The sequence below is a fragment of the Amphiura filiformis genome, chromosome 14, assembly GCF_039555335.1.
Source record: "Amphiura filiformis chromosome 14, Afil_fr2py, whole genome shotgun sequence".
Classification (NCBI taxonomy): Eukaryota; Metazoa; Echinodermata; class Ophiuroidea; order Amphilepidida; family Amphiuridae; genus Amphiura; species Amphiura filiformis.
Genome location: NC_092641.1, coordinates 18,095,815 through 18,122,402, shown reverse-complemented (window position 1 = coordinate 18,122,402; position 26,588 = coordinate 18,095,815). Strand labels below are relative to the sequence as shown.

The 26,588-nt window shown below is 34.9% G+C and overlaps 1 protein-coding gene across 1 annotated transcript in view; it reads right to left on the bottom strand.

Moving 5' to 3' along the window:
- LOC140169797 (orexin receptor type 2-like) overlaps window positions 1–25,051 on the bottom strand; it is a 193,279-nt gene extending 168,228 nt beyond the window's left edge. The window contains 1 exon segment of the mRNA XM_072193099.1: window positions 24,528–25,051. Within this exon segment, the coding sequence (XP_072049200.1) occupies window positions 24,528–24,944 (417 nt within the window). The 5' untranslated portion in view covers window positions 24,945–25,051.
- Window positions 25,052–26,588: the final 1,537 nt, after the last annotated feature.

The following is a 26,588-nucleotide window of genomic DNA, read 5'->3' as shown; positions in this document are numbered from 1 at the left end:
GCACACTCTATATAAATAATTACGGTACTTACTTTCAACTTGAGGGTAAGGCATGTGTCTTAATTGGTATCGTTTGTGCACACAATTCATCGTAATTTTGCAACCTTGGAAACGCCTATTTCTTATTGCAATTTTGTTCATCAAAATTTAAAAAATGTCCCACTTTTTTAACGAAAAAGACTTCTACACCCATTTCGTTAGCGAAGAAACCCACATTTGTGTGTATTTAGTAAATGCATCCTATTCAAAACGTCCACTTTAGTGCTGAGTTTTGCCTTTATATGTCATATCTACAGAATTGATGTTATGGAATTTTTTAGCATAAATTCATTTATTTTATTTTTTTTTACTCACCGCCTTGTCTCGACATTTCACACATAAGAAGGCCAAACACAAGCGTTGCACAGTGGTTACTATGTTTCTTCCGATTGGTGTCTTGAATTAGTATAAATCCACATTTTCCTGGTAACAGTCCATTGCAATACTTCATAACTAAAAACATGTGTCACTCTGAGCAGCTCTGGATTCAGTGTCGATATATTTATCATCATTTCAAGGGTCTCAATGTAGGTTGTCAATATACGCTTAATGTATAAAACCGAACTTAGTCTCTGGCCACGATACTGCCCAGATCATTTTTCTACTGCCAAAATATGTTCTAAAAGCCTTCTAAACATTGATCGCTTCGGCTAACGACTAAAATTTACAGGGACCGGCTTATTCTATACACTGTTCAATAGCCTTTTTGTGATCTGGAGCTAGCATTTTTTCATAAATATCGCTTTCAGCCTCTATTGGACTATAAACCATTCGATAAAGTAGGCGGGCATACATCGGAAAAAACGACAACCAATTTTTTATATTCCAACATGTATAATTATTTCTAGAGTAATTTAGTGAGAGTTATTAGCAGAATTTAGTGTCGAGTTATTAGTAGAATTAGAGTTAGACCCGAATGGGGTAGGCCTATTTGGGGGTAGCCCGGGGTAGGTGTGTGTTTTAAGTCGACGGAGTGTGGATTTATTGATGTGGGTGCTGTAGGGGTGTGTGGGATGTGCGTGTGTGAGTATTAAGGGTTGCAAGGTGGAATGTGTGCATAGGTGAGGAGTTGGAAGTCAGAATTGGGATTCAGAGAGTCAGGGGTTAGATAAGGTTTGGGGCTAGGTTTAGGTTTAGGATTAAAACTTAGGTTACAGGTTAAGGCGACGTTTAGGGTTATGGTTGGGGTTAGGTTTAGGATATATTTGTGTCTTATCATTAATTGTGAACAAAAGAAAGAAAGAAAAACAATAAAAGATGCATTTCAGCATATACCTTCATATTACATAAATGTTTCATTCAGTCAAACATTTTACCTCAATCACCCTAAGAAAATAATACCACAAGGCAAGAGCAAAAATTAGGAAAATGTACATTTTTCGGCAGGCATAATTGATGACGTTTTAACGTGAAATGTGTACAATATTTCAAAACCAAATTGTTTTTGTATAGGACAACGGATCAAGTTTTAATGTGCCACAAATGGCCATATTAAAAGATAAGCGCACCCTAAAACAAGCAACCCGCCCTACACACCATCACATGTTACGCCACACTATAGGCCTACATGCTACCACACAGAGAATGCTGCAGTATTTTAAAACGTAGTTTATAAACTCTGCAAAGTAAATCACAACTCGCCAATACTATATTCCACAAATATGGACATTAATGTATTCGGATCACTGAGGTGTGTCCAATTTAAACATTGGAACTGATTTCTATAAAGCTTAACAATATCAATTGTTATACCTTTACGGTTAAGCTCGGTTGGTTTATTCAGGGATGAGACATGGGACAGCTTTAAGGTGATAGAGGCACAGGTATGTAGTTCGATTCCAATACCACTAACTACCATTGATACCCATCACCTGTTTTTATCTGTATTATCATTCGAATTGCCCGTGGTACCTTATACCATACGATGTCAATATTTTATATTGATGATGAGGTTGACATGAGTGACATTATATTGTATACCCTCTGTTGCTTTAGACTTGACCAAGTCTTTTGACATGGTTAGAACAGTAAAATTAATTTGCAGAGAAAATTCATGATGTAGGCTGTATATGCCTAAGCCTAAATTACTAAGTTATAAGAGGTGTGCGACATATTATCATTATCATTATCAAGATATCATAGGCCTATTATTTTGTATTTAACATAGGCCCTACACAGTGTCGACTTCCTATTCGATAAATATAAATTTAATACTCCGTTGGTGAGCGACGGGCGACTGGTATTTCACCGAACGCAAGAAAAGGAGTTCTATCTGATTGGCTAGCAATCGATCGCTTAGGTCGCTTAGTAGTCAACTACAAACTCAAAACTGAGCATCGTATTCAATTCGATTGAAATCGATATTCTATTATTGCCGTAAATAAAGAGAGTGATAGTGTGTCAATAATGTACATTGTATTGCAGCTGGATTTTACATGCATTCTTTTATATCAATTTTTTCTCAAAGAGTTGAATATGATCAAAATTTTTACTCAGGATTGCACATTTTTTACCCGCAAATTGCAGTTAAACATATCCACAGCAAAATACCGGTCCTCACTAATAAGTGTATTTAATTTCCAGTTAGTGTATTTAAGATAAAACCTGACAACAAATACAATTTTCTTGCAATAGAAATATCATATGGGATACTGATATGGTAGGCCGCAACCGCCACAACGTGGAGCTGTTACGCGTAGCTGACTTTTTTGCTCCGTGGAGCCAAATTGACCAATCATGATCATGTTAGAGTTTTCATTACTCGGAGGTAAAACTGACTAATTAAGTACGACTTACTCATTACGTGAAGCGAATTTATTCATTAAGAATTTGCCAGACGAGCGTCACGTAGTTGCAAGATATCCTCGGTCACGAAAGTTATGATTCAAAAAGTAGTTTATGAAAAGTACGAACTGACTTATTATTAAGATGGACATGCACTCATAAGAAACTCATACAGTATTGTACATAACTATATAGCTAGGCAGAGTGGTGGTAAACTATGCACACAGTTCTGCGATCTGCAGTGTATCGCCGGGAGCTAATTTGTATAACTTGCGCGGTGTCCCTGCGGAATTCGACCTTCAGCAAACTGCAAACCAGTTCGGATTTACTTTATATACTAGTAGTAGGCCATACATACTGTAGTTACTGTCCGTTTTCCTATACACAATACTCAGTGCGCTCACCATTGACGCGTGACCTCTACAAATAGTGTATGTTAGAAGTATAGGCCATTACCTAGTTGACGTCACTACTGTGTAAAAAATAACCGGCCAATATTTAAAGTATTCTCTGAAATTCTAGAAAATATAGTTTTGCAACATGTCCTAAATTTTTAGCTAATTTAGGTGTTTGGAAATATTGGTACTTTTGTAGCAAAAAATATGAAGAAATTATTTCTAAACCGTGTTAAGTCATTAAGCTTCTCATTTTCATGAACGCTGGTTAACAATAAGCAGACTATTGTCTCATTTCGTAAACAAAAGCCCACAGTATTGTTACCTTGCGTTCGTTTTATAATCGTTCACCCAACTGAAACTATAATACCAGCTCATTGCTCATTGCACAGGTAAAACAGACACAAGTGCAGTGTGTATTTAACCAGAGAAGATCTGATGTAACATAGTTGAGCCGTTTTCATTGAGTGTTATCTTGGTTTAATAGCTTTTAATAGGGTTTAAGTCCTTCAAAGGTCGTGATGAGTTCTACTGTAGACATGACTACATCATGATTATTTTTAAGTCAACAACATTCAACAATATGATCACCGTGATAGTATGAGAGTATCAGTGCCGTGGGTGTCAGTGATCCTGGCCTGACACAGTAGACAAACAAACAAACACGCCACACACATGACACATGCATGCAAGGTAACATTGACTATACACTAATCAAACAATGGTATTGATCCTGTACAACTGGTCGTGGTTTATTTACAATCGATTCATTTAAAATCCCCATAGTAAACATTAATTTTGGCAAGAGTTTTCTCTCTCTGGAACGAGGATGCATCCACTGGCTCCGCGTAATGAAAAGATCTAACATGATTGGTCAATTTAGCTCCGCGAAGCGAAAAGTAAGCTACGCGTAGCAGCTCCACGTTGTGGCGGTTACGGCCAGCCATATATTGATCATGCGAAAATCGTAAAACATAGAATAGAAACAGTGTGGCAGGGGCTCAAAATCTCAAATTGTATGCTTAGCCTGAGTTGCACGGCCTATCTCGAATAAAATCATCATGCGTAGTTGTTGAAAAACGTGAGGATTCATCGTACTATCACGGCAATTTTTAACACGAAGATATAGGGATGATGACGGTGTGCCCTACTTTACAGTTAAGATGGTACTTTATGAAGTAGTATTAAGGGATCCAAAATGAGCGTTTATTGCGTTTCGACAGTATTTTTTTGTGGGACATGAGAGCACCTCAGACCTATCGAATTGCATTCTGAATACGAAGCATGTCTTTCTGATATCAAATAATTTTCATTTTTTTAAATCACAATATAATACAAATATTTTCAAATTTTGATATATAACAGTCCTCGAAGTAAATTATATAAATCTAATGATATATTCTTAAAGTGTATGTAGCAGGGAGGAAAAGCCGACGGTCAATTGAAAATTTTGACCTTTCATATTGAAGATATGGATTTTTTCCCAAAAAGACCTAATTTTTTTTGGTGTTTTGGGAAAAAATCCATTTCTTCAATACGAAAGGTCAACATTTTCAATTGATCGTCGGCTTTTCATCCCACCTACATACACTTTAAGTATAAATCATCAGATTTATAAAGTTTACTTCAAGTACTGTTAAATATCAAAAATATCAATTTTAATGATTTGCCATAAAATGTGTATTGAATTGCGAATTTCAAAAAATCAAAATTATTTGATATCAGAATGACATTCTTCATATTCAGAATGCAATTCGATATGTCTGATGTGCTCTGATGTCCCAAAATAAATACTGTCCAAACGTTCATACCCCAGCCCTTAATGAATCATCAAAAATTCAAAATTAAATTCATGTAGGCCTATATACCAAAATTATTAACTTCAAAATCTTCCAAACAGGACATAAAAGGTATAATTTACGAGGATACTATTTTGGTGCCACACTCTACATGCATGTAATCTAACACCAATTGTAGGATATTGAGTTTGGATCTATGATTTGTTCAGTTTCTTGTGAGTACACAATTTTTGGTCCTACATGTATGTAATCTAACAGTATGGAAAATGGTGCCAGGTAAATGCTAGCCATTTACATGTAAACATTAAAGAAACCACCATGAGTTAATATCAGCACATTTATATTTTTTGCAAGCTGGATTTGACCAGGGATATGAGACAACACAAGGGGGGGGGGCATATAAAGCAATTATTGAATAGGCCTATATTGTATGCTTTCCCACATGTGACTTATAGAACCAAAGCCTTGGGCCAAGGCTACTATAATTCTTTAAGCAATGCATTATGTAAAGCCACAAAATTTATTATTCAAGGTCTGACCGTCTGTTAATGACCTGGCAACAAACACGCCCACGGTACAAATAGTTGTAGCTTGTAAACATGGTAAAAGATACTGTTTATCGCAAAAAACATTAAAAAACGATACTTTAAGGTATTGTTTTGTTAATTTTTGTATGGCACATCATACATACACATGTGCTGAGGTCAAAAAGGTATCAATTTTGTTTTTGACCCCTGACTCACCTGTCATTCAAAACAACCCCTTAAATGGTCTATATGGTGTGTCTTGAGTCACAGTGGTAAGCAATTCCATGTAAATTGTGCTGAGGCTTGTTTTTTAATGTCTGTGTAGCAACTATGTGCCTTTGAACTTAATGCGGTAATTGGTACCCAAATAACAAATATCATAACGAATCTCGTTGATCAGCGAACAATATCATTTATTTATATCAACATTTCTCTAGTGAGTCTCATCATGGTGTCCGTCATTGAGACAACGCGCATTGCATATCCTAAATGACATATACTTATATAATCCCTAAGTTTGGCAGACTAATCGCGTTTTGGGGTCACGATTGATCACAATGTGAATATATATATATACAGAACTGGCATTTAAACTCCCAAATGCGTCACTTATTAAAACAGTAGGTGGCAATTTGGCCATTTTTGTTCTCAAATAATTGAACCATCAGTAGTGTATTATGCCAATTTTATTGCTTGTATCACGTTGCGGTCGATTCATTCACTAATAGCCAGCTTTTCATGCGGGCACATGTATAATTTCATGAAGCGCTTTTTCATTCATTTTTGTCATGAACTTTCCTCAAATCATTCATTCATTCATTCATTCATTCATTCGTTTTTTTCCATATATAAAAATATACAACTACATCAAAATTATATCAATTACAATAAAGTACAAAAGACACACAATATGGCGGAAAAGGCAGAAAGGCCAATAAGGCCTGAGAATTGCATTTCCATTACGAAAAAACAAAACAAAGATTATGAAATCATCAAATATAAACAAAAATGACTAACAGACATGACAAATTACAGTGCTCGAGAATGGCCCATTATTGTAATTGGAGATAAGTTTTTGTTTAAGCTGTTTGCGGAAATGTTTTATGGACTTTGAGTTTTTAATTTTTTTATCTAGAGAGTTCCAAAGTATGGGCCCGCTCGTTCGAATGGAATGGTCGGAAGAAACTCTTTTATTTTTTGTTAACTGGAGATCATTATTTCGTCTTGTCTGGTAGTCATGTAAAATACTCATTAAATGAATTAGGTAACTCATGTATGGAATTCTTGTACATAAATACACCGAGTTCAAGAGAATACATATCTTCTATATTTAAAATGTTGTATGTGGCAAATAAAGGTCTGGTATGACTTCTATAATGACTATTAGAAATTGTTCTTATTGCCCATATTTGGAGGTTCCCAGCAAACACAAAACGTTTTCGACATCATTCGCAAAAGGTTATAAAAGGTTGTCAGATAACGTTTAAATGTCGGGTTATATAAAGGGTATATTAAGAGTACAAAAAGTTTTCATAACCTTAAAAAACACTTTTTAATAATCTACTGCTCAGCAAACAAAAACGTTTTACAGAAAACGTTTGAATGTCGGGTTATATAAAGGGTATAAAAACGTTTTAATAACATTCCAAAAACATTCTTGAAAACTTGATACAAAACATTCTAAACAGAATGTTATTTTGGAGTTGAAAAAATATTTTGCGAAAAATGTTTGCCCAAAATATTTTCAATAACGTTTTAAAAACGTTTTCATGACCTTTATATAACCCGACATTTAAATGTTATTAAAAGGTTTTGAAAAAACATTTTAAGAACATTTCTGTGTTTGCTGGGTTCAAATATTTTAACATAATGTTATTTAAGTATTGACACAATATTTGGCAAAAATGTTTGCAAAAATAGTTTACAATAACATTTTTGAAAACATTTAAAAATACTGTTGTAGTGTGTTTTCATACAAAACGGTTTAAAACGTTATCATGACCTTTATATAACCCGACATTTTAATGTTATTAAAACGTTTTTTACCTAAACCAAAAGCCAAAATATAACTTATTTAAAACGTTTTAAAAATGTTTTTGTGTTTGCTGGGTTGGTCAGTTTATTTAAATAAAGCTTACATTATCCAAATTATCCATGGAAATGAGTTCTGGTTAAATTCTGGTTCCAACGTTTCAGGAACAAAGTCGAAAACGTAATATGGATCAAATTAAAGGGCAACCATACAAGTCCATGCATTTTGGGTAATACTGGTAAGAGTTATTCTTAAACACTTTAGAATGTTCTTGCAATATTATTGTTTCTTACCCGTGTAATATGATACGATATCACACACTTGCGATACTCGTAACAAAACTACCATCAAATATGCATACTATGGCATATTATATGAATTATTCAGCCTAAAGAGATAATGGACGTGGTAATAATACTTTCTATAATGACTATTCGAAACTAAAGCATATACTTTTCACACTGAAGTTAAAATCTACCGTAAATACGAGATTGAATATTTTCATCATAGCACTTGAAATTACTTCACTATAGCTATTTATAAATGCACTTAAAATCATCACGTTAGGCTTCCACCGAGTACAAAAAACATTGACATTATCTAATATTATACCACGTAACGAAATCTGAAAGGCGTGTTTCCCGCAAAAGTGTGGCAGTCAATTTATCTCAATCAGAAAGGCGTTGTGTACGGGTGTTTGACGACGCGAGTGCGATTACCGGCGCAGTCTCTTGACATTCCTCTGGGTAGTGAACTAACTTAAACCTTGTTTGTCTCGGTTACCAATCTAGGAGCTAATCCTGTCTGCCATTGTCTATTATGGCCTATGCGTTATATGGTGTGCGCTTCTTAGCTGTAAATCCCTGTTTTGTTTTGTTACATATGAAATGGTTTGACTACATAAACGATTCTCTTATAAATGCATCTACGCACAGTCTCCATCTCGATACACCCGAGTACACAGATATTTCCAGCATTGCGAGTCTGAACTATACTACACGACTGAGTGCATATCATCATAAGAGCTGTGTGACATCTAGTAGAAAAAAGGGCGTCTGTGATTGGTTGTTGTCAAAGCCATCCAATCAGAATTTTTTTTATATGAACGGAAGCTAACACTTCCCCATAAAAACACATTTTTCATTAGGTCAATAGATAACGCAATTCAATGTTTATTGCAAGGCGAATGTGGTAAATATGTTGAAAACGACCTATCGCAGCACATTTTTGACCAAAATGTATGTTTTAAACTCAGGTATTTTTTCAAATTGTATGTTATTAACTGAAAGAGCGCACTTATATTGTCCAAATACTAGCTTCATTTCAATGAGCAATGGTCAATTCTCGTTATATTGCAAATCGCCTGTTTTGTCATACGGTTGTAAATTCAATGAACTGTGACTTTGTTAAAGAGCACTTGCACATTGATATGAATTATTTATATGGTGTGTGTTAAGCCACAGTGGTAAGCGATTCCATGTAAACTGTGGTGAGACTTGTTTCTTAATGTCAGTGTAGCAACTGTAAATCAAGGTGCTTTTTATGCGGTATTTAATTCATATTAATGACAAATGTCATAAATAAATCTCATTGATCAGCGAACAATATCATTCACTTTTATCAACATTTCTCAAGTGAGTCTCTTCTTAAGTGAGTTAGTCTTGAACACCTGAGAATGTTCTCGCAATCTTATTGGTTATGACACGATATCACACACTTGCTAGTAGACGAGATACTCGTACGCGCTATTTGATCCAATCAAAGGTACAGGTGCTTAGACCGATTCTAACCCCTAGGTAAATCCTTGTAAAATGTAATTTAAAATGAGCAGATTATGAATGAACACACTTAAAAAATCGCGAATATCTGAAATGAACATTAATGATTAACGCAAAACCACTGGAAATTTTATGATTCCAGTGAGTTTTAATGTTGTTAGTATCTAAGGTCATTTCCATAACCACACTGAACTCAGTAAACTCACTAAATAAGTGGTGTAACAGTGATCATTGCACTGGTAATTCACCTGAAACTATGATCTGCTTTAAACTCTGTACTGAATGTGCTTTAATTATTAAAGTTATTATGCGACAAGTAATCTTTTCCATGCGTCATTAATCCAAGCAGACTTTATTTGCTTTGTTGATATCACATTATTTTATAACTCTTTTCTGCCACCGCGGGTGGTTGGAAGAGGGTGCAAAGTTGAGGTTTGATCGTGCGACTTTAAGTGCCGAGTACATAGTGACCTTTGGCACTTTTACCTAAAATTCACACGAAATTGGGATACGAAAATGGGATATAAGGTTAGGATTCCTCAAAATCCCATTTCATTATGTAAGTCGATAAGGGAGATATAGTGAACTTCCCTCAAATTGTTTTGTCTGTTTTTCACTCTGAAAAGCTAAGGTTGAACATCACAGACGGATTTTGCTATGTGGAAGGCCATTAATTGTTATTTCACATCATGTTTTACTTTGATATAAAATTGGATCGATTGAGCTCATATTTATTGGTCGAGCTATGAGTTTTACAATATTGGACGATACGTAGTCGAGTCCAATATTTAAAAACTCATAGTGAGACCAATAAATATTTGGTGTAAAGCATCCAATTTTATCATTATTATGTGCTGGATCCAATATTTTCACACACTTGGATTTATCAAAACATAAAAATGAATCATATTGCTCTTTGTCACTTAATAAAGCTACCGTATTGAAAAAAAATTGGGGTCAGGGCAATTTTACATTGTAAGAGATCTTAAATTATATACTTCAACAGTATACTTGATTACATTCTCTGAAATTTACTTGCCCTTATAAACCATTAAAAACATAAACAATTTGAATCTGAATTTTGTTGCGAAATCAATGGCTATCTTTGCCATCATTAATGCATTCCCAAGGAGACTAGAGGTTACCCTATGAAAGCCCCACTTTAAACTGACTCATTTAATGATTCATGATGCTATTATTTCATAGACTTCGTGTATTGTTTTAATGCGCTTAGGTTACTATAAGCTCATCAGCCGGGCTCATCAGTTCTCATAAACATCACTAATTAAAACAGCTGACCTTCAACATTGAAGTAAATTGCTTAATTCGTACATGTTAAATGAAACATCTTCCTCTTATGAAAATTAAATCTTTAACAGTAACAACAAGACATCGGATAATTTATCAATAGGTATCATCTGCAACATATTCTTTAATTGCGTGCGTGTGTTTGAAAAAAAAAAAAGCATTATTATTATTATTTAAAAAACGTACAACATACGTACCTTTTTAATATATATAATATGTACAGTATTATTGAATAAGACTACTATCAAAATATGAACATTAGAGCCAATATAATTATAAATTATTCAGTCTTAGGCGATAATGGATATGTTAGTAATACTTTCTATAATGGCTATTAAAATACACTTTGATTGATTTTTGAAACTTTAGCATATGCATTTTAAATTAGATAAATGTAAATACGAAATTGAATATTTTCATCATGACATTTGAAATTTCTTAAGTATAGCTATTTATAAATGCACTTAAATTCGTTACGTTATAGGCTTCCACAACGATCGAGTACACAAGGCATTGACATTTATCTTAAATTTTATTACTAAACGAAATCTAAAAAGTGTTGTTCCCAAAGAAGTGTGGACTTGTTTAAGCAGTTATCTCAGCCAGCAAGGCGTTAGACTCATGTGTACGGGTTTTTGACGATGCAAGTTCGATCACCGGTGCAGTTTCTGTTTGCTCTCATGGTTAATTGAGCTATCTTGACATTCCTCATCTGGACAAGGAACTAAATTAACCTCGTGTTTGCCTCGGTTATCTGTCTCGGAGGTAACCCTGTATGCAATGGTCTTTTGTGGTAGCCTATGTGTTAGGGTGTGCGCTTCTTGCTAATACCTGTTTTGTTTTGTTAAATTGTGTATATGGTTTGTTTTGAGCCATAGTGGTAAGCGATTCCAAACAAGTCCATGCATTTTGGAAATACTGGTAACTTTAGAATGTTCTTGCAATCGTATTGGTTTTTACCCGTTTGATATGCCGCGATATCACACACGTGTGCGTCGGCGCGATACTCGTACGCGTTATTTGAACCCGAGTGGAGGTGTATAGCAACAAAACGATTGATTGATTCTAAGCCCTAAGTAATTACTTGTAATATGTAGGATTTAATTTGATTACAATTTGGTATACGTATGATTAATATATTTATTTTTGGCGTAAAACAAATCAGCTTCGCTTCATTGTTTTACTTAAAATAATGATGTCGATAAGTGCACTCCAGCGGCTAAGAAACAATACCTTTATTATCTAAACATCATGTAGTAGTTAAGTGACATTCAATGAATTGCCATAATAGTAGAGTAACATTCAATGAATTGCCATAAGAACAAAATAAGTAATACACGCCTGAACAAATATTGGTATAATTATATACAATTGTCAGCAAAATGACGCATCACCTGAATTAAGGCTACACGATCTATTGTTGGTCAAAGCAGCCAAAAAATCGATTTTAGTTATCAAAGTTAATATATTATTGAAAAATAACACTTTGATGTTTTGCAAAAGTACATTCTTATAAATCATATACTTTGAAAACTTGCTTGATTTATTGTTGTGAATAAGTTATGTACGAAAGTATAACAGTGTTGTTGTTTCAGCCCTCTTTACAACATAACGCAAGAACCACATGACCTACAAGAGTAAATCTGTCATATTTGAATTATTCTACATATTCGCTATAAAATGATCAATGCAATTTTTGTCAAAGCCCAACACCTTTTGCAAGACGCTGTGAACTATTAAATCGCAACAGTTTAAAGTAGTTGCTAACCTTAATATAACTGATACGTTAGTATTTTTTACATAGAAAGCTAGTTGTCTGTTTAAAAGGAGAAAAGGTCAGCGTGATTGATTTGCAGTATAATTGAACAATGGGATACCTAAACCGTTAGTTCCAGACTGTATTCTATAGACCCATTTATTAGTTTAAGCGTTGGGATAACATAACACACATAACATTATACTACAGGTATTGTATTGAGAGATTTTAAGTTATCCCATAATGCAATGAGGCACATATCACATCACCAGCATAAAGGTTGGGAAAGCACACAGATTCAACATTGGAATGTTTAGATTTACTTCACGAATCATTTGATGACGCAATAACCTATTAGGGTTTATTCGCCATAAAAACGCTTGTTTTTACACCCAGATTACTTAAAACTAATCATAGATCCGTCGGCCATCAGGGATGACCACAGAGGCTCACCATATGTCTCTACATCAAGTAAATGATTTTGATTTTGCTCTTGTGAAATTATTGCAAGTTATACCCACTTTAACCATAGTAGTTGAAACAGTCACTTCCTTTCACATTTAGGAGAAAATACGATGAAATCGCATGTTCGTAGAATTCAATTTTGCGTATACACCATGTACTTTTGTACAAAAGCAGAATTTCCCAATTGTGCGAATGCGCACCCGCATTATCACGTAATAACGAATATGCGTACTAAATGTATGTTGATATCACTGGCTAGAGGAGATCCATAACTACACGGGTACAAATAATGGTATCCGATGTGGAGGGGGCGATTGAGGGTAATGGTTTGTGTTACAAAAATTGGTTCAGAAATAAGGGTTATATATTCAAGTGTTTGTTATTCAGGAGTAGTTAATGACTTGCAACCATCTCAGGTGCAAATTTAACTCCAGAAGCATGCCTTTGTTATAAAGTCTTTATCATCTTTGTGGAGCAACAGTTACGTTTTGAAAACAATCGGTACACGCGTTTAATTGGAAATATAACGAAACTGAATGTTCTGCGCTGTCTATACATACAATAATTAAATCAACCTTCACATTATCATCTATAAAGTTGTGTACATAATGCGGTAAAGTGCAACTTTTTCTAAAAGCATCATTTTTGTAAAATGTGATTATTTTTGACCAAACATATTGTTTTTACAAATGAAGTGCACACAAAATATTTTTTAATCCAAACTACTGCACATTGCAGTGCATTGTGGGATATATCGTTTCTTTTCTCTCTATGATGATGAAACTGATCACCCCAAACCACATAAGAGAAGTATGATATACGAAGATGTAATTGTTCAAAATGCAGCTGCGACATTAGCATGAAAAGATAGTGAAAAAGAACAGATAATAATAGGGTCAAATTGTGCCATATATTTATATAGGATCGTAAAACTGGCAGTTTACCTTTATCTAAATTGCTACCACTGTGTATTGGTTTCCCCTGGGTATGAAAACATGGAGTGCAAGGACTTTCTTTTCAGGGTAAAGGTCTTAACCGTATACTTATTTCGTGTCGAATCAATTAAATAAGGGACGGTGTATGAACCCAGCAAACACAAAAACATTTTCAAAACGTTTTAAACCCGGGTTTTAAACAGGTTATATTTTGGGTTTTGGTTTAGATAAAAACGTTTTAATAACATTAAATGTCGGGTTATATAAAGGTCATGAAAACGTTTTCCAACGTTGTGTTTGAAAATACACTACAACAATGTTTTTAAAATGTTATGTTAACTTTTTCTTGCAAACATTTTTGCCAAATAATTATTTGTCAACACGTAAATAACATTGTATTAGAACATTTGCAGTATGTTATCATAAAATGTTTTTTAATGTTATGAAATGTTTTATACCCTTAATATGCCCTTTATAGGGATTCGAAAGAATATAGAGAGTTGGACAGGCAAATAAATAAAGAAACGTTGCAAGGAGGCCAAAGAGACCTGGCTGAATAGTGAATGTGCCAAAATTGAGAGTCAATTTGGAGAGAATCGGAATGTGTACCAGAGGATAAATGAGATCTCAGGCAGGAAATCAGGCTGTTCAAGCTCTGGGTGCATCAAGGCAAAGAATGGTAATATGCTGGTAGGGAAAGATGATGTAATGAAAAGTTGGATGGAATATGTTGGGGAGTTATTTCACGATGTAAGGGACGGTTTGCCAAGCTTTCCAGATTCTATTGAGGGTCCAAAGATATTGCAGTCAGAGGTTCGATCAGCTATAAAAATGATGAGCAGAAATAAGGCTGCTGGGCCAGATGGAATTGTTGTTGAAATGATTGAAGCATTAGAGGATTATGGAATTGAGAAACTGGCAGGAGTCATCAACAGAATGTATGATGATGGGATATTTCCGGAACACCTGAGCAAATCAATCTTTATTGCTCTTCCCAAGAAACCTGGCGCTGTGGATTGTGAACAACACCGTACAATTAGCCTTATGAGCCATGTTACAAAGATAATTTCAAGAATCCTGTTACTCCGTGCAAGAAGTAGAATAAAACCTGAGATTGGTAAAGAGCAGTTCGGCTTTGTAGAAGATGCTGGTATCAGGAATGCGATTTATGTCTTGAGAATGATAACAGAGAGAGCGGTAGAGATGCAGAAGGATGTTTTCATGTGTTTCATTGACTACTCAAAAGCCTTTGACAAGGTGAGACATGATCAGCTTTTTGAAGATCTTGGTAAGCTAGACCTGCATGGAAAGGATCCACGACTGTTGCAGAACCTTTATTGGAACCAAACAGTGTGCATAAGGGTGGATGGAGATTGTAGTGAATATACAAGCATTAAGAGAGGAGTCAGACAGGGATGTGTGATGTCACCAGATCTCTTTAATTATTACAGTGAGCTGATCCTAAGGGAGCTAGAAAATGGTCTCGGTATAGGTGGACATAACATCACGAACATAAGATATGCAGATGACACTGTCCTATTAGCTGAGTCTGAGGAGGATCTGCAAAGGCTTCTTGATGTGGTGGTTCAGGAAAGTGAGAGGAAAGGTTTATCGTTAAATCGCAAGAAGACAGAATGTATGGTGGTATCAAAGACTGAAGGCCCAACATGCATATTGAAGGTGAAAGATCAAAGAATTAAGCAAGTTTCCTCCTTCAACTACCTTGGCAGTCTAATCACAGAAGATGCCAGATGTATTAAGGAGGTTAAGAGAAGGATTGCACTGGCTAAGTCTGCGTTCTCAAAATTAGACAAGATCCTAAAAACAGTGCCCTCAGTATAGAGACCAGAATTCGGGTACTCAACTGCTATGTCATCCCTGTATTAATGTATGGAAGTGAAGCATGGTCAATAACAACAGACATTAAAAGAAGATTGGAGAGCTGCGAGATGTGGTTCCTTTAGAATGATGAAGATGCCGTGGACTGATAAAGTGTCTAATGACGATGTCCTAAGTAGAGCAAATGTGAACAGGAAGCTGTTACGTGAAATCAGAGTTAAGCAGCTCAAATTCCTTGGTCATATCCTCAGAAAGGATGGTTTCGAGAACCTAGTATTGACAGGAAGAATAGAAGGAACAAGGAGCAGAGGCAGGAAGAGAGTGATGTGGTTATCAAATCTAAAAGACTGGCTAAAAGAAAGGGGAGCTGAACATAAAGCGACAGAGCTTCTGGAGATGGCTTATAACAGAGAATTGTGGCATGACATGATCGCCAACGTCTTAGGATATGGCACCTAGAGAGAGAGAGATGCCCTTTATATAACCCGACATTTAAATGTTTTCTGGCAACCTTTTCTAACCTTTTGCGGATAATGTCGAAAACGTTTTGTGTTTGCTGGAATGGACGTAAAACGGCTTATTGGTGACTATTGTTAATGAATTATCTTTTACGACATTCGATTGCATGCGATTTTGGCCAAGGGCGCGATGTTTAATTCCTATAAAGTATTCACTTATGTTACCCTTCAAAATACCTAACCTAGACATCCTCAAGATATTCTAATATTTTCTAAAGTTATTTCAAATGTGATGATTTTATGGAAATATAAAATGCTAGAACAAACAAATTAAATATTTTCCTGGAACGTACGCACTATACCTGGTTAAATGAGACTTTAGTGTGATCCAAACGCAATCAAATTATTGTTTGTTGATTTATCTGATTCAATTCCAAATAAAATGCACCAAATTCAACTGATGACCAATTTCAATTCTAATTTGTATTGAATTGAAGAAAATTCATTCAATATATATTTATATACATATACATAAGGGAGTACCTAATGAGGCCTGATTGAGCTAAAATTAAGTTAAGTTGTTGATTACTGTCAGTGTCAGAGAAGAGTAGAAGGAACAGCATTGGGGACAACATTGCTGAATTGGAATTTAAACTAAACTGGCCTCAAAAAGAAACTTATAATTTTTCACAAGGTCATGTCTTAAAAAACTGTCCATAAAAATGAACTAACATTGCACGCAGGATTACTTCAATACTGTAATCTAAACACTTGTCGGTAACCAAACAGTTGTCCAACTGTCACAACAGTACAATGTACTGATATGGAACAGCTTCCTGGACCACATTCACAGCCAAATAATTGGCACCCAACACAAGGAATCTGTGTGCAAGTGGAATAGTGTGGAACAAGACCTGTTTCTTCTAGGAAATATGTGAAAAGCAGACGCAGCCCCGTTCTACACTATTCCAATTACTCTTTGGAAATAATCACCTATGTAAAGACCTTGTATGCATTCTCACATATTTCTTTTGCTGGGTACCAATTATTCGCCTGTGAATGTGGTCCAGGACGCTGTTCCGTGTTAGTGCATTTTACTGTGGTGTCAGTTGGATAGCTGCTTGGTTACTGACATGTGAATAGAGTAGAGTATATAGGGGTCGTGGTGAACAACAGGTGGCTAGCTGGCAATATTTTTCTCGGTGCCATATCACTTGAAGTATGATAAGAACTGTGCTACAGGCGAGATGGTTTCAAAACAGTATTACAATTGTGATGTACTTTTTGCAAACTTTTTTCAAGCTAATTTTTTCATTTATCGGCAACTAGCCTAAAATATAATTTTCGATTGTGATCAACTATGAACCTTGATATATTCTCATCAAAATAATTTTGTTTGAGTAAATGTTATAAATGTTTTACATTTATTTGTCTCTACGGATGCATAGAGGGATATCATGCTCTTTATTGTGTGAATCCGGGTTAATTAAGAATTGTACTCATCCGTGAATTGGATTCAATAATTAGAAAAAGTTATGTTATTAACTTTTGACGATTATGATTTGAAAAGGAAAACTATGACTGACAACTTGGGACATGCAGGGAACCCTTACTTTTAGGCTTTTTTTTGTGTGTGTGTGGGGGGGGGGTTGGTAGTCAATATGAATATTTGAATTGAGTTTTTAGAGTAGCCTTAAAAGTTCTTTTATATTCAACCGGTATTATTATTTTTTACAGATGTTATGAACGTCAGTTGCTACCGTGTTGGGATAGTTGTTAGCCTTTTTTTTACACTTTCCTGTTTTTTCTTTCAATTTTTTTTTCAACTGAAGAATGCGAATATGGATACAATCCCTCTAATTGTGTTTGTTTTAAAACATACAGTTAGACCCAACTTCGAGTTATAGGCATAAAGATCAAATGTTGGTCTTCACCATTGTCCACAGGGGTGATAAAATAAACAATGCACCGATTTCGATCAAATTTAAATTAGTCTCAAATGTTTCCGTTTGGAACAACATTTAAAAGAAAGAAAGACTGGTTTGCTATATCTGGGTAATATCACAGAATATTTATAGGTTCTCATGATTCAATGGGCTTTGACTTTTTTTGCTCTGTTACCCAGGTAACGAAACAGCTGATATATGGCAAACTATTCTTTCGTTAAAATGTTATTAATAGATACTTTACGAATCACACATACTGTAATCTACAACCCTGCATTCAACGGTTTGAACAAAATCTTATTATTTCGAAATGCTTTTCAGAGTAGCAAACCGCAGGTCATGTCAACAAATTATGACCATTAAAAATATCAATCGATTGTCATAATTATTATGATAAGCATAAAGTCGATGGTGCAATGGCATCGTGTTTCCCTAAGGATAGGATGTCAGTACAGAAGAGTTCCAAGTATGAAATAAGAGTATACCGCACACTCAGTTATAATTACAACAAGCAACAGTTCTTTGAAAAAAAGCTCTCACATTACGGATAATATTTAAGTATAATCATTGTGACCTGCTATCACGAAATGAGCGTAAAGTCGCAAGCAGATAGTTTCTGGACATCTAGGCTGCTGTGTTGATGTTCTTTGTTTGCCACGCACCTGTACATGCCAGTTAGTATGTTCTTCGTGAATAGCACATTGTACCATCAATCACAAAGGACACACATAAATACTTTTGGCTTGAAACAAAGAACACCAACGCAGCAGGCAGATCGTCTCGGTGCACTATCTTACGACTTTACGCTTATTTTGTGGTAGCAGGTCAAATTTGATTTTTACTTCTTATTTTGTTATTTTTACTATCATCATTAAAAAATCAAATAATATAAATATTTATAGGTTAATTTGTTGAGAGAGAATTTTGTCTCAATAATGCACGAGCCCTGTAATATTGATGCGTCTAATGCAAGAACCCCGCAAGGGTAGTGCATTAGACGCATTAGCATTCAACGCAAGCGCATTATTGCGTCCAATACCTCAAGCTACAAAGGATAAGCACTTATTAACCTTTTCGACACACCACAGAGAATTTCTGCAATCAATGTTATATTTATGTCGGATAATTTAACCAATATGAATGCACCCACCGTCAAGAAAATGAATCAATCATGTAAGACGCAAACGCACAAATTGCATGTTTATGCATTCTGCGTACTTTTCTTATAGCTTTTCTGATTGTCTAGGTGGTTTTAAGAGTGTATTAAATAGTGATATTCATTAATGTAAGACAGTGATTAAGGGGGTACTACACCCCTGTGGTAAATTTGTGACTATTTGTGCATTTTTCTCAAAAAGTAATAACACACTGGTAACAAAAGTTATGTATATTATTGGGGCAAGGAATCCAATTACTACACTGGAATTTCAGTGATTCAAGACAAGTGGTTCAGTATATAATCGGAAATGAGATACATTCTTGTGGTACCTCTTTTCTTATCATAAATAACGAACCGCTTGTTTTGGGTCACTGAAATTCCAGTGTAGTAATTAGATTCCTTGCCCCTATAATATACATAACTTTTGTTACCACTGTATTATTATTTTTGAGAAAAATGCAAAAATAGGCACACATTTATCGAGGAATGAGATGAATTGATGAGATGAATTTCACGATCGTTTTAAGGATAGTCACTTTTGCCAAACACAAAACAAATGGCCATCGTAATAAACCCTTGAAATACGCCTCTGAATACAATATGCGTGAAGCGCATTGCATTTCTCGCGAAGCAATCATTATTACCAATAAACGTACAGAGTTCTCTTGAATATTTATTAGTGTTATTTTATGTAAAACTATATTGAATAAAGAACTAAGTATATGAAAGAATACGATCATAGCAGCAAAAGTTGGATGTTTATGCCTATCGATTGACCTTGTAAACATCCAACATAGCAAGAAATTACTTATTACGTAGAAAAATATGGGAATGTGGAATTCAGAGCTTTTTTATATTCATATAAACTTTTACTCTGAAATTACTGGCAAAACGGCAAATTACTAGCAGCTCATCTTTCCAAGAAATACAACAAATCTATTTTCATAATTTGTTGTAGATAGACAGCAATCAATATATAACCAATCGCACCGCAGGCATGTTGGAATAAAGTTGTTGAATAATTCATTGGAAATATTGCTTTATTGCTTAAAATGAACTTCAGGAATCTTTCAAAGTGTACTCTTCATGTCAAAATATCAATAAGATCCGACAGATTGAGGAAAATATTACAACCTTTGAATATGTTTATTCATTAGCCACACACTATGTTGATGTTAACTCTTCGATTGGAATATTCACTGTTATAATATTCTTTATTAACAATACGATTCTTTTTCTCGCGGATAATTGATATCTTCTCGTGGATAACATTCTATAAAAAGTCCTTTCGCGTATGAATTGAATATGCCAACAGTGATTCCATCATTTTTATAAAGCTACAAGATATAATTTGAGATGGTATTATTATGTAAACATATAAAACACCTTTACATTTGGCTTACTTTATAACAAGAACATGTCTATAAAAGACGCAGTCTCCGCATGTAATTTACCGATCGCAAAACTTTATTTCAAACTTTATGATTTATAATCGTCAACGATTAAGAGGCTATGCAAACAATCGCAATTTACCGACTATATGTCTAATTACCTGGATGCTATAAATGATAACCATCCTGAATTCAACTTCTTTGGCACAACACAGGATCAAGGAAATACCGTAGATTAAATTGGAGATTAAACAGGGATAGTTCATGGCAACCCAGTTGTCACAAAAATGGTCAGCTGGCTGGAGGTTTGGGTCTTCTTTAAAGACCAGCCCCTATATCATGTCCAACCAAAGAGCACTCATTTACAAGATCATAAGTCATGACTCGTTCTAAGATTATTGCAACATAATACTAGTATATAGAAGAAGAATGCTGATATTTCATTACTAAATCTTAAGAGGTTTGCAAGTGTTTTTGGTATGCTTGAATGGCATTTTTTAGGAGTCAAACAGGGGTCAAAATGAACAAATATTGTCCCAATTCTTTTTAAAAGTATACCAAATTACTTCCCTGGTGTAGGGTCCGATTGCTTGATTCCACGAATTCGTCACCCTAAACATGCTTGATCTTAAATCCCACAGTCTGACTGATAATTTCAGTCCCTTTTTAATCCCTTGATTTTAGGTTTCTTAACAAATGAGAAACCAAAACTTATAATAAACATTTGAAACGACTGAATGACATTATGTTCCTGTGTTGTATTCGTATTACGCGGGCTTCAGATGTCAACATTTTGCCATTATGCACTGCGTATTTGGACATATACCCCAGCAAACGCTGGAGGCGCATCGTAATATGAATCGACCGAATTTACCCCCTCCCTGTACCTCTTTTTCTCTTCCTCTTAAATACAATCCAAGTTTCAATTTTGCTAATAGCTTTGCATTTAGCTATTAGTTTTTCAATTGCCCAGTTTATTATGCAATTTATATTATTGTCTCATCATTGCAGCCATGCCATAATGAAAATATGTCGTAATTCATAACTAACACATTACTCATTAATGTCGTCTGTGACTACCATAGCGTAAATTATGTATAAACCACGACTATCACGTATTATTAATTGATGTACGCGTATGGAATGAGGGGAGCAACAGGAGCAACTTAAAATTGTATTTACTCAGGAAAATTTTATCTTGCTATGTTTCAGCTAAATTATATTTATACTTATCCGGCCCTTTTTTCTGCCGCTTTTACTGTTATAAGACAATTGCCATACTTTATTCAAGAACACCGTGGCCATATTAGTTGAGCGATAAAAGGCTCATAATAGTGAGGTAAAGATGGAAGTCGGGGGTTCAAATGCTTGCAATGCCAATGTGTTGTGTGCCTAAGCAAGGCAAGACGCATATCCTCATTTGCCTCATGCGGGAGCTACGAGGAGTTGACCCAAGGTTGTGGCAAATGTTAACCATTGGCAGTGAAATCAAAAGCTGGTAAAACATATTCTGTTCATATTTTTGTTGTCTTACGTTTTCAAACTACATTTTGTCTTAACAAAAATCTTCAGCTTTTCAATACATTTTGAAATGTATCATTTTGTTGCCAGAATTGTGAATTATTTCCCAAACATTTATTGACCCAGGGTGCTCAAGAATCTACATAATATTAGTTATAAAGTAATATTAGCCCTTTAATGTGGCAGCATTTGGTTTATCTTTAACGTAAAACAGGCCAAAGGGGAAATTCAGGACAAATGTAGCATTGTTCTTCCCCCTGGACACACGAAAATTGTCATATAAAAACAAGATATCATTGTGTACCGACGACCGGTCATCATTAAATGTCTGTATTTGTTTTTTAGATGCTAGTCTCTGTCAATGTATGTCTCGTGCAAATATCAACAATTTCAACAAATAGTCAAGTTTACGAAAGGCAAGAATCGGTCAACACTAAATGCATATCTAGGGCAATTCTCCGATGTGTTTTGTTGTCCTCTTGAAATAAGAGCTGCTAAAAACAGGATAGTTAAAGAAGCTACAAATCATTCCCTTACACCTAAGTATGCACAAGAGACAAAACGAAGAGCAAGATGCATATATCGGATGCTTGCTTGATAACAAAATACTTGCATGTGTTGTTTTTGTCGGATGTTTGAAAAAAGCATACGGTGGGCATTTCCTGGCTGGGCATGTCTTTTCCATGTTGACTAAAGTCTACCGAAGATGTGAACTATCCGGATGCGTAATAGTTTCACATCTTTTTCCAAACAATGGTGTGTATACACTGTATATTATACAGACATGTAGTCTGTGTCGCAGCTAACAAAACGGATCACAGTTACAGTTTAAAGATATCATGTCAAGAGTTAACTGTAACTAGCCATATCATTACAGTAATCTCAAAGTTTACAGTGTACGGTTAGGGTTTTTTTTGTTACTACGAAAAAAAAAGTTGATTAGCATAAATAAATATAAATATCTTATCGGGTTTTTTTTCGGTACTATTAGAACGGACTAGGCATATCAGTACCCCCTTCAATAAATTCTCACTGTCTATTAAATAAAAAGAGAAAATAACATCTTTCCATTTATTTTTATTGTTGAAAACAGTGTATAAATGGCAAAAAAAATCGTCTTTACATCACACATGTTTACTGTATTGCAATGAGTACAAACATGCCTAGGTAGTTTATCCTTGCTGGTTTATGAACAAGCCCTCTTCATTTCCTGTTTATGTGCATGCGCACAAAAGATTCTCCATTCGATTAAACTTCTGAACACCAAATGGTTGCAATAGTTTTCAATCAATAAGCGTTAATAGGGCAGGGTTCAACATGTTGTTTGTGATTTTGTTTTTAATTACTTACGTTTCTATGGAAGATATAGTTACGTGAAGAAGGAATAGCCGCCCACAGGCAGGCTTGGTTAAATTCAAATATGTATGCAGGCTATAAAGAGTGTCTCGTTTGAGCTTATTTCATTATATTTAAAACATTAACCAGGTCCTTTATGAAGTGTTAAAATTTAAGTAGCTTATAGGAAATTAACTAATGTGAAAAATTGACCTGTTTTATTAAAAGGTTCTTGATTTGTTAATTTATTTACTTTGGACATATAAAAACAACCAGCGACTTAGGTCTTTCAACATCAGTACACTTACAAACACAGTCTCCTTTAGAAACTACACGTAGTACTTTTTTCTGAGCACTATACTTTGTACGAATTGTGTTTTTAAATTATCATTGTTAAACTGCCAATCGCAATTACAATTTACTTGAGATTTTACAGGATATTGACTGCAATTTTATTTGATTCTCAAGAATATAAGTAGGCCTATTACGCCCACTCAATATTATATATATTAATACATGCAGTTTATAAACTATTCATAATATGCATACCGTTTGTTGACATATTCTGGTAAATCTAATTTAAAATGCCCTTTATCACTCAATGTATTCATCTGAATAACGTAAAGTACACTTGCGCGTACTTGTATTTTTTAACTATTAATAAATACCACTCATTTTTTTAAAACAGTTGTACTATATTGCCAGTGTAAGTCAATAAAGCTAGTAGAATTATAAAAAACTTAATGTAACGTATCAGCATCTAATTTTATTATATATATTTCAAAAGCTATTTTTTAAGATTATTCTGAATAACAAATCACAAATGCGATATCAAAGTGATCCACGTTAGGAATGGCTTCAAAATACAAGCAGCCCTTGTCCGACGGCGCCCTGTCAGAACAGGCGGTTTAACTGGGTTATGTTGTTCTGAACAACAATATACCAGACACAACCACCGGTCAGGGTTTGATGTCATCCCTATAAATGATCACATCTTTGAAAAATGGCGTGAAATATCAATGCACAAATTATATGTATCATGTAAAAGTATACCACTTACCTGAAAATAGGGTATGAACCTGCAGGCAATTTTCCCAAAGAACCACGTTTCCGAAACATCTACAACCACAGTTATAGGTAAACAAAGTACAGATACTAAAATGTCGGCAAATCCCAAGTTCACAATATAATAGTTTGTAACGGTCCTCATGTGTTCATTTTTTAACACCGCAAAACAGACGAGAAAATTTCCCGCCAAAGCAGCTATAAGAACGATAGCGTAAGCTGCTATTAAAAACCATTCATACACCTGTGGATATACCATTGTTTGTAGAATATCGTAAAGATAATCATAGTCATCATACGTAGACAAATCATAATCCGTAGATTGAGTGCCTTGCAAGCAACAGTTACTGCTGCTCTCAAATATGCCTATTGGAGCAATATCATCATCTCTGGTGCCATTATAACCGGCCATGGTGGTATCTTGTGCTGTTCTCTTCTATATAGATACAAAATTGTCTGCTTCTATTTCCTTAAAGGCGCTATGACGAGCATTAGATACAGCCAGATATTTAAGATCAAAACTGCATATTCTGAAATTGAAACTTAAGTGTTCGCATCGCAATTTTTTGTACTCACTTTTATGTTTAGCTATATATGACGAGGTTTGAACAGGTGAATATCCACTGCATTAGTCTTATAATACTGCGACAGTATTACAATCAAAAGGGTTGTATTATGGGTTCATCCACATTTACAGATCACCAATCTTCGTACACCTCATTTGTGTCATACGGTATCTATTCTACCATTATGAACACACTGTCGCTCTTGGTTAGTCTTCTTGTACATTCAGTTCTATTGCATACGCTCAGTTATCAATTTCATCTAGAGAAACACACAGAATATAATTAAATAGTGACCATTTACAATCCAGCGTCAAACTATCTTCATCAATGCTTGTCTTTTCATCCGATACAACCAATAATCCGGTATCAGTATCCTGCTTCCAAGAGCTAGCAGGCATTCGTCGTTTTATAATTATAGCAGGTGCAGATGGTGTCTAACATTATCCATTGACAGTATCAATAGCACAAATATCATGTTCTCTATTGTGTTATCAGTCAATTTACTATTATAACCAATCCATAGCGAATAACACCTGACGTAATTCTATATGTCCATGAGTGATTACGGTATGATTAGAATTAGTTTTGGATGTCTTTTCTATAAAACACTCATCTACGCAATGTCGTATTGCGTTATTAATACCGTTATTAAAACAGTACTAGAGCGAATGTTCCACTGTCAAATGTGTCCAATGTTCAAATCTCCAGACGACTTTTCTTACATGCCGATATTTTTTTTACCAGACGATAAATTTTACCGAAAAATTAACACTTTTGTATCTATTTCAATCAGTCCAAATTAAGTTCTAAATATCAAGATATTTCACTGGCCACTGTTTCCAAACCCCAAACTACACCCAATACCTCAGTGATGTGTGTTCAATGCTACTGATAAAGCTCGTGGAGTCATTACACCAAGCCATGCATTTGTTAATCTCCTGCGCTCACCATTCTTGAGTTGAAGCACAAATAAAACGTTGATGCGATATGGCCTTTTACTCTAGCATACGAGCACCAAGAGATGTAAGCAAATAACGCCGCGCGATATGAGAGACGACACCAGCACAGTAGACGATTTAAAACTTACCCATCAAATCGAACAGGCGGATACTCGGTTTTACAGTGATTTAACGCTACTGTCTCTACGTGTTTCAATGAGTTAAAACTTACAGCGCCATCGTGTGGCATAATACATTTGTTTCTGCCCAACCAACGACGGGGAGTTATACAGGGTTCAAAAGAAATAACTCCCCCTCTAAAATTACAAAACATTTTTTTGCATAACTTGACATACATTTTGTTGATTTTACCATTTTTGAAACACCGACTGAAACCCCCATTGATGCAAAATTCATGTCAATGAATCATTGTTTTATACTGAAAGATGATTGCATGGGTAACGGAGTAATCGGATACATAAAATTTAAGAAACTAACAATTAAATCAATCAAAACATTGATCACGTTGATATCTAGAACGTTTTTGTACAT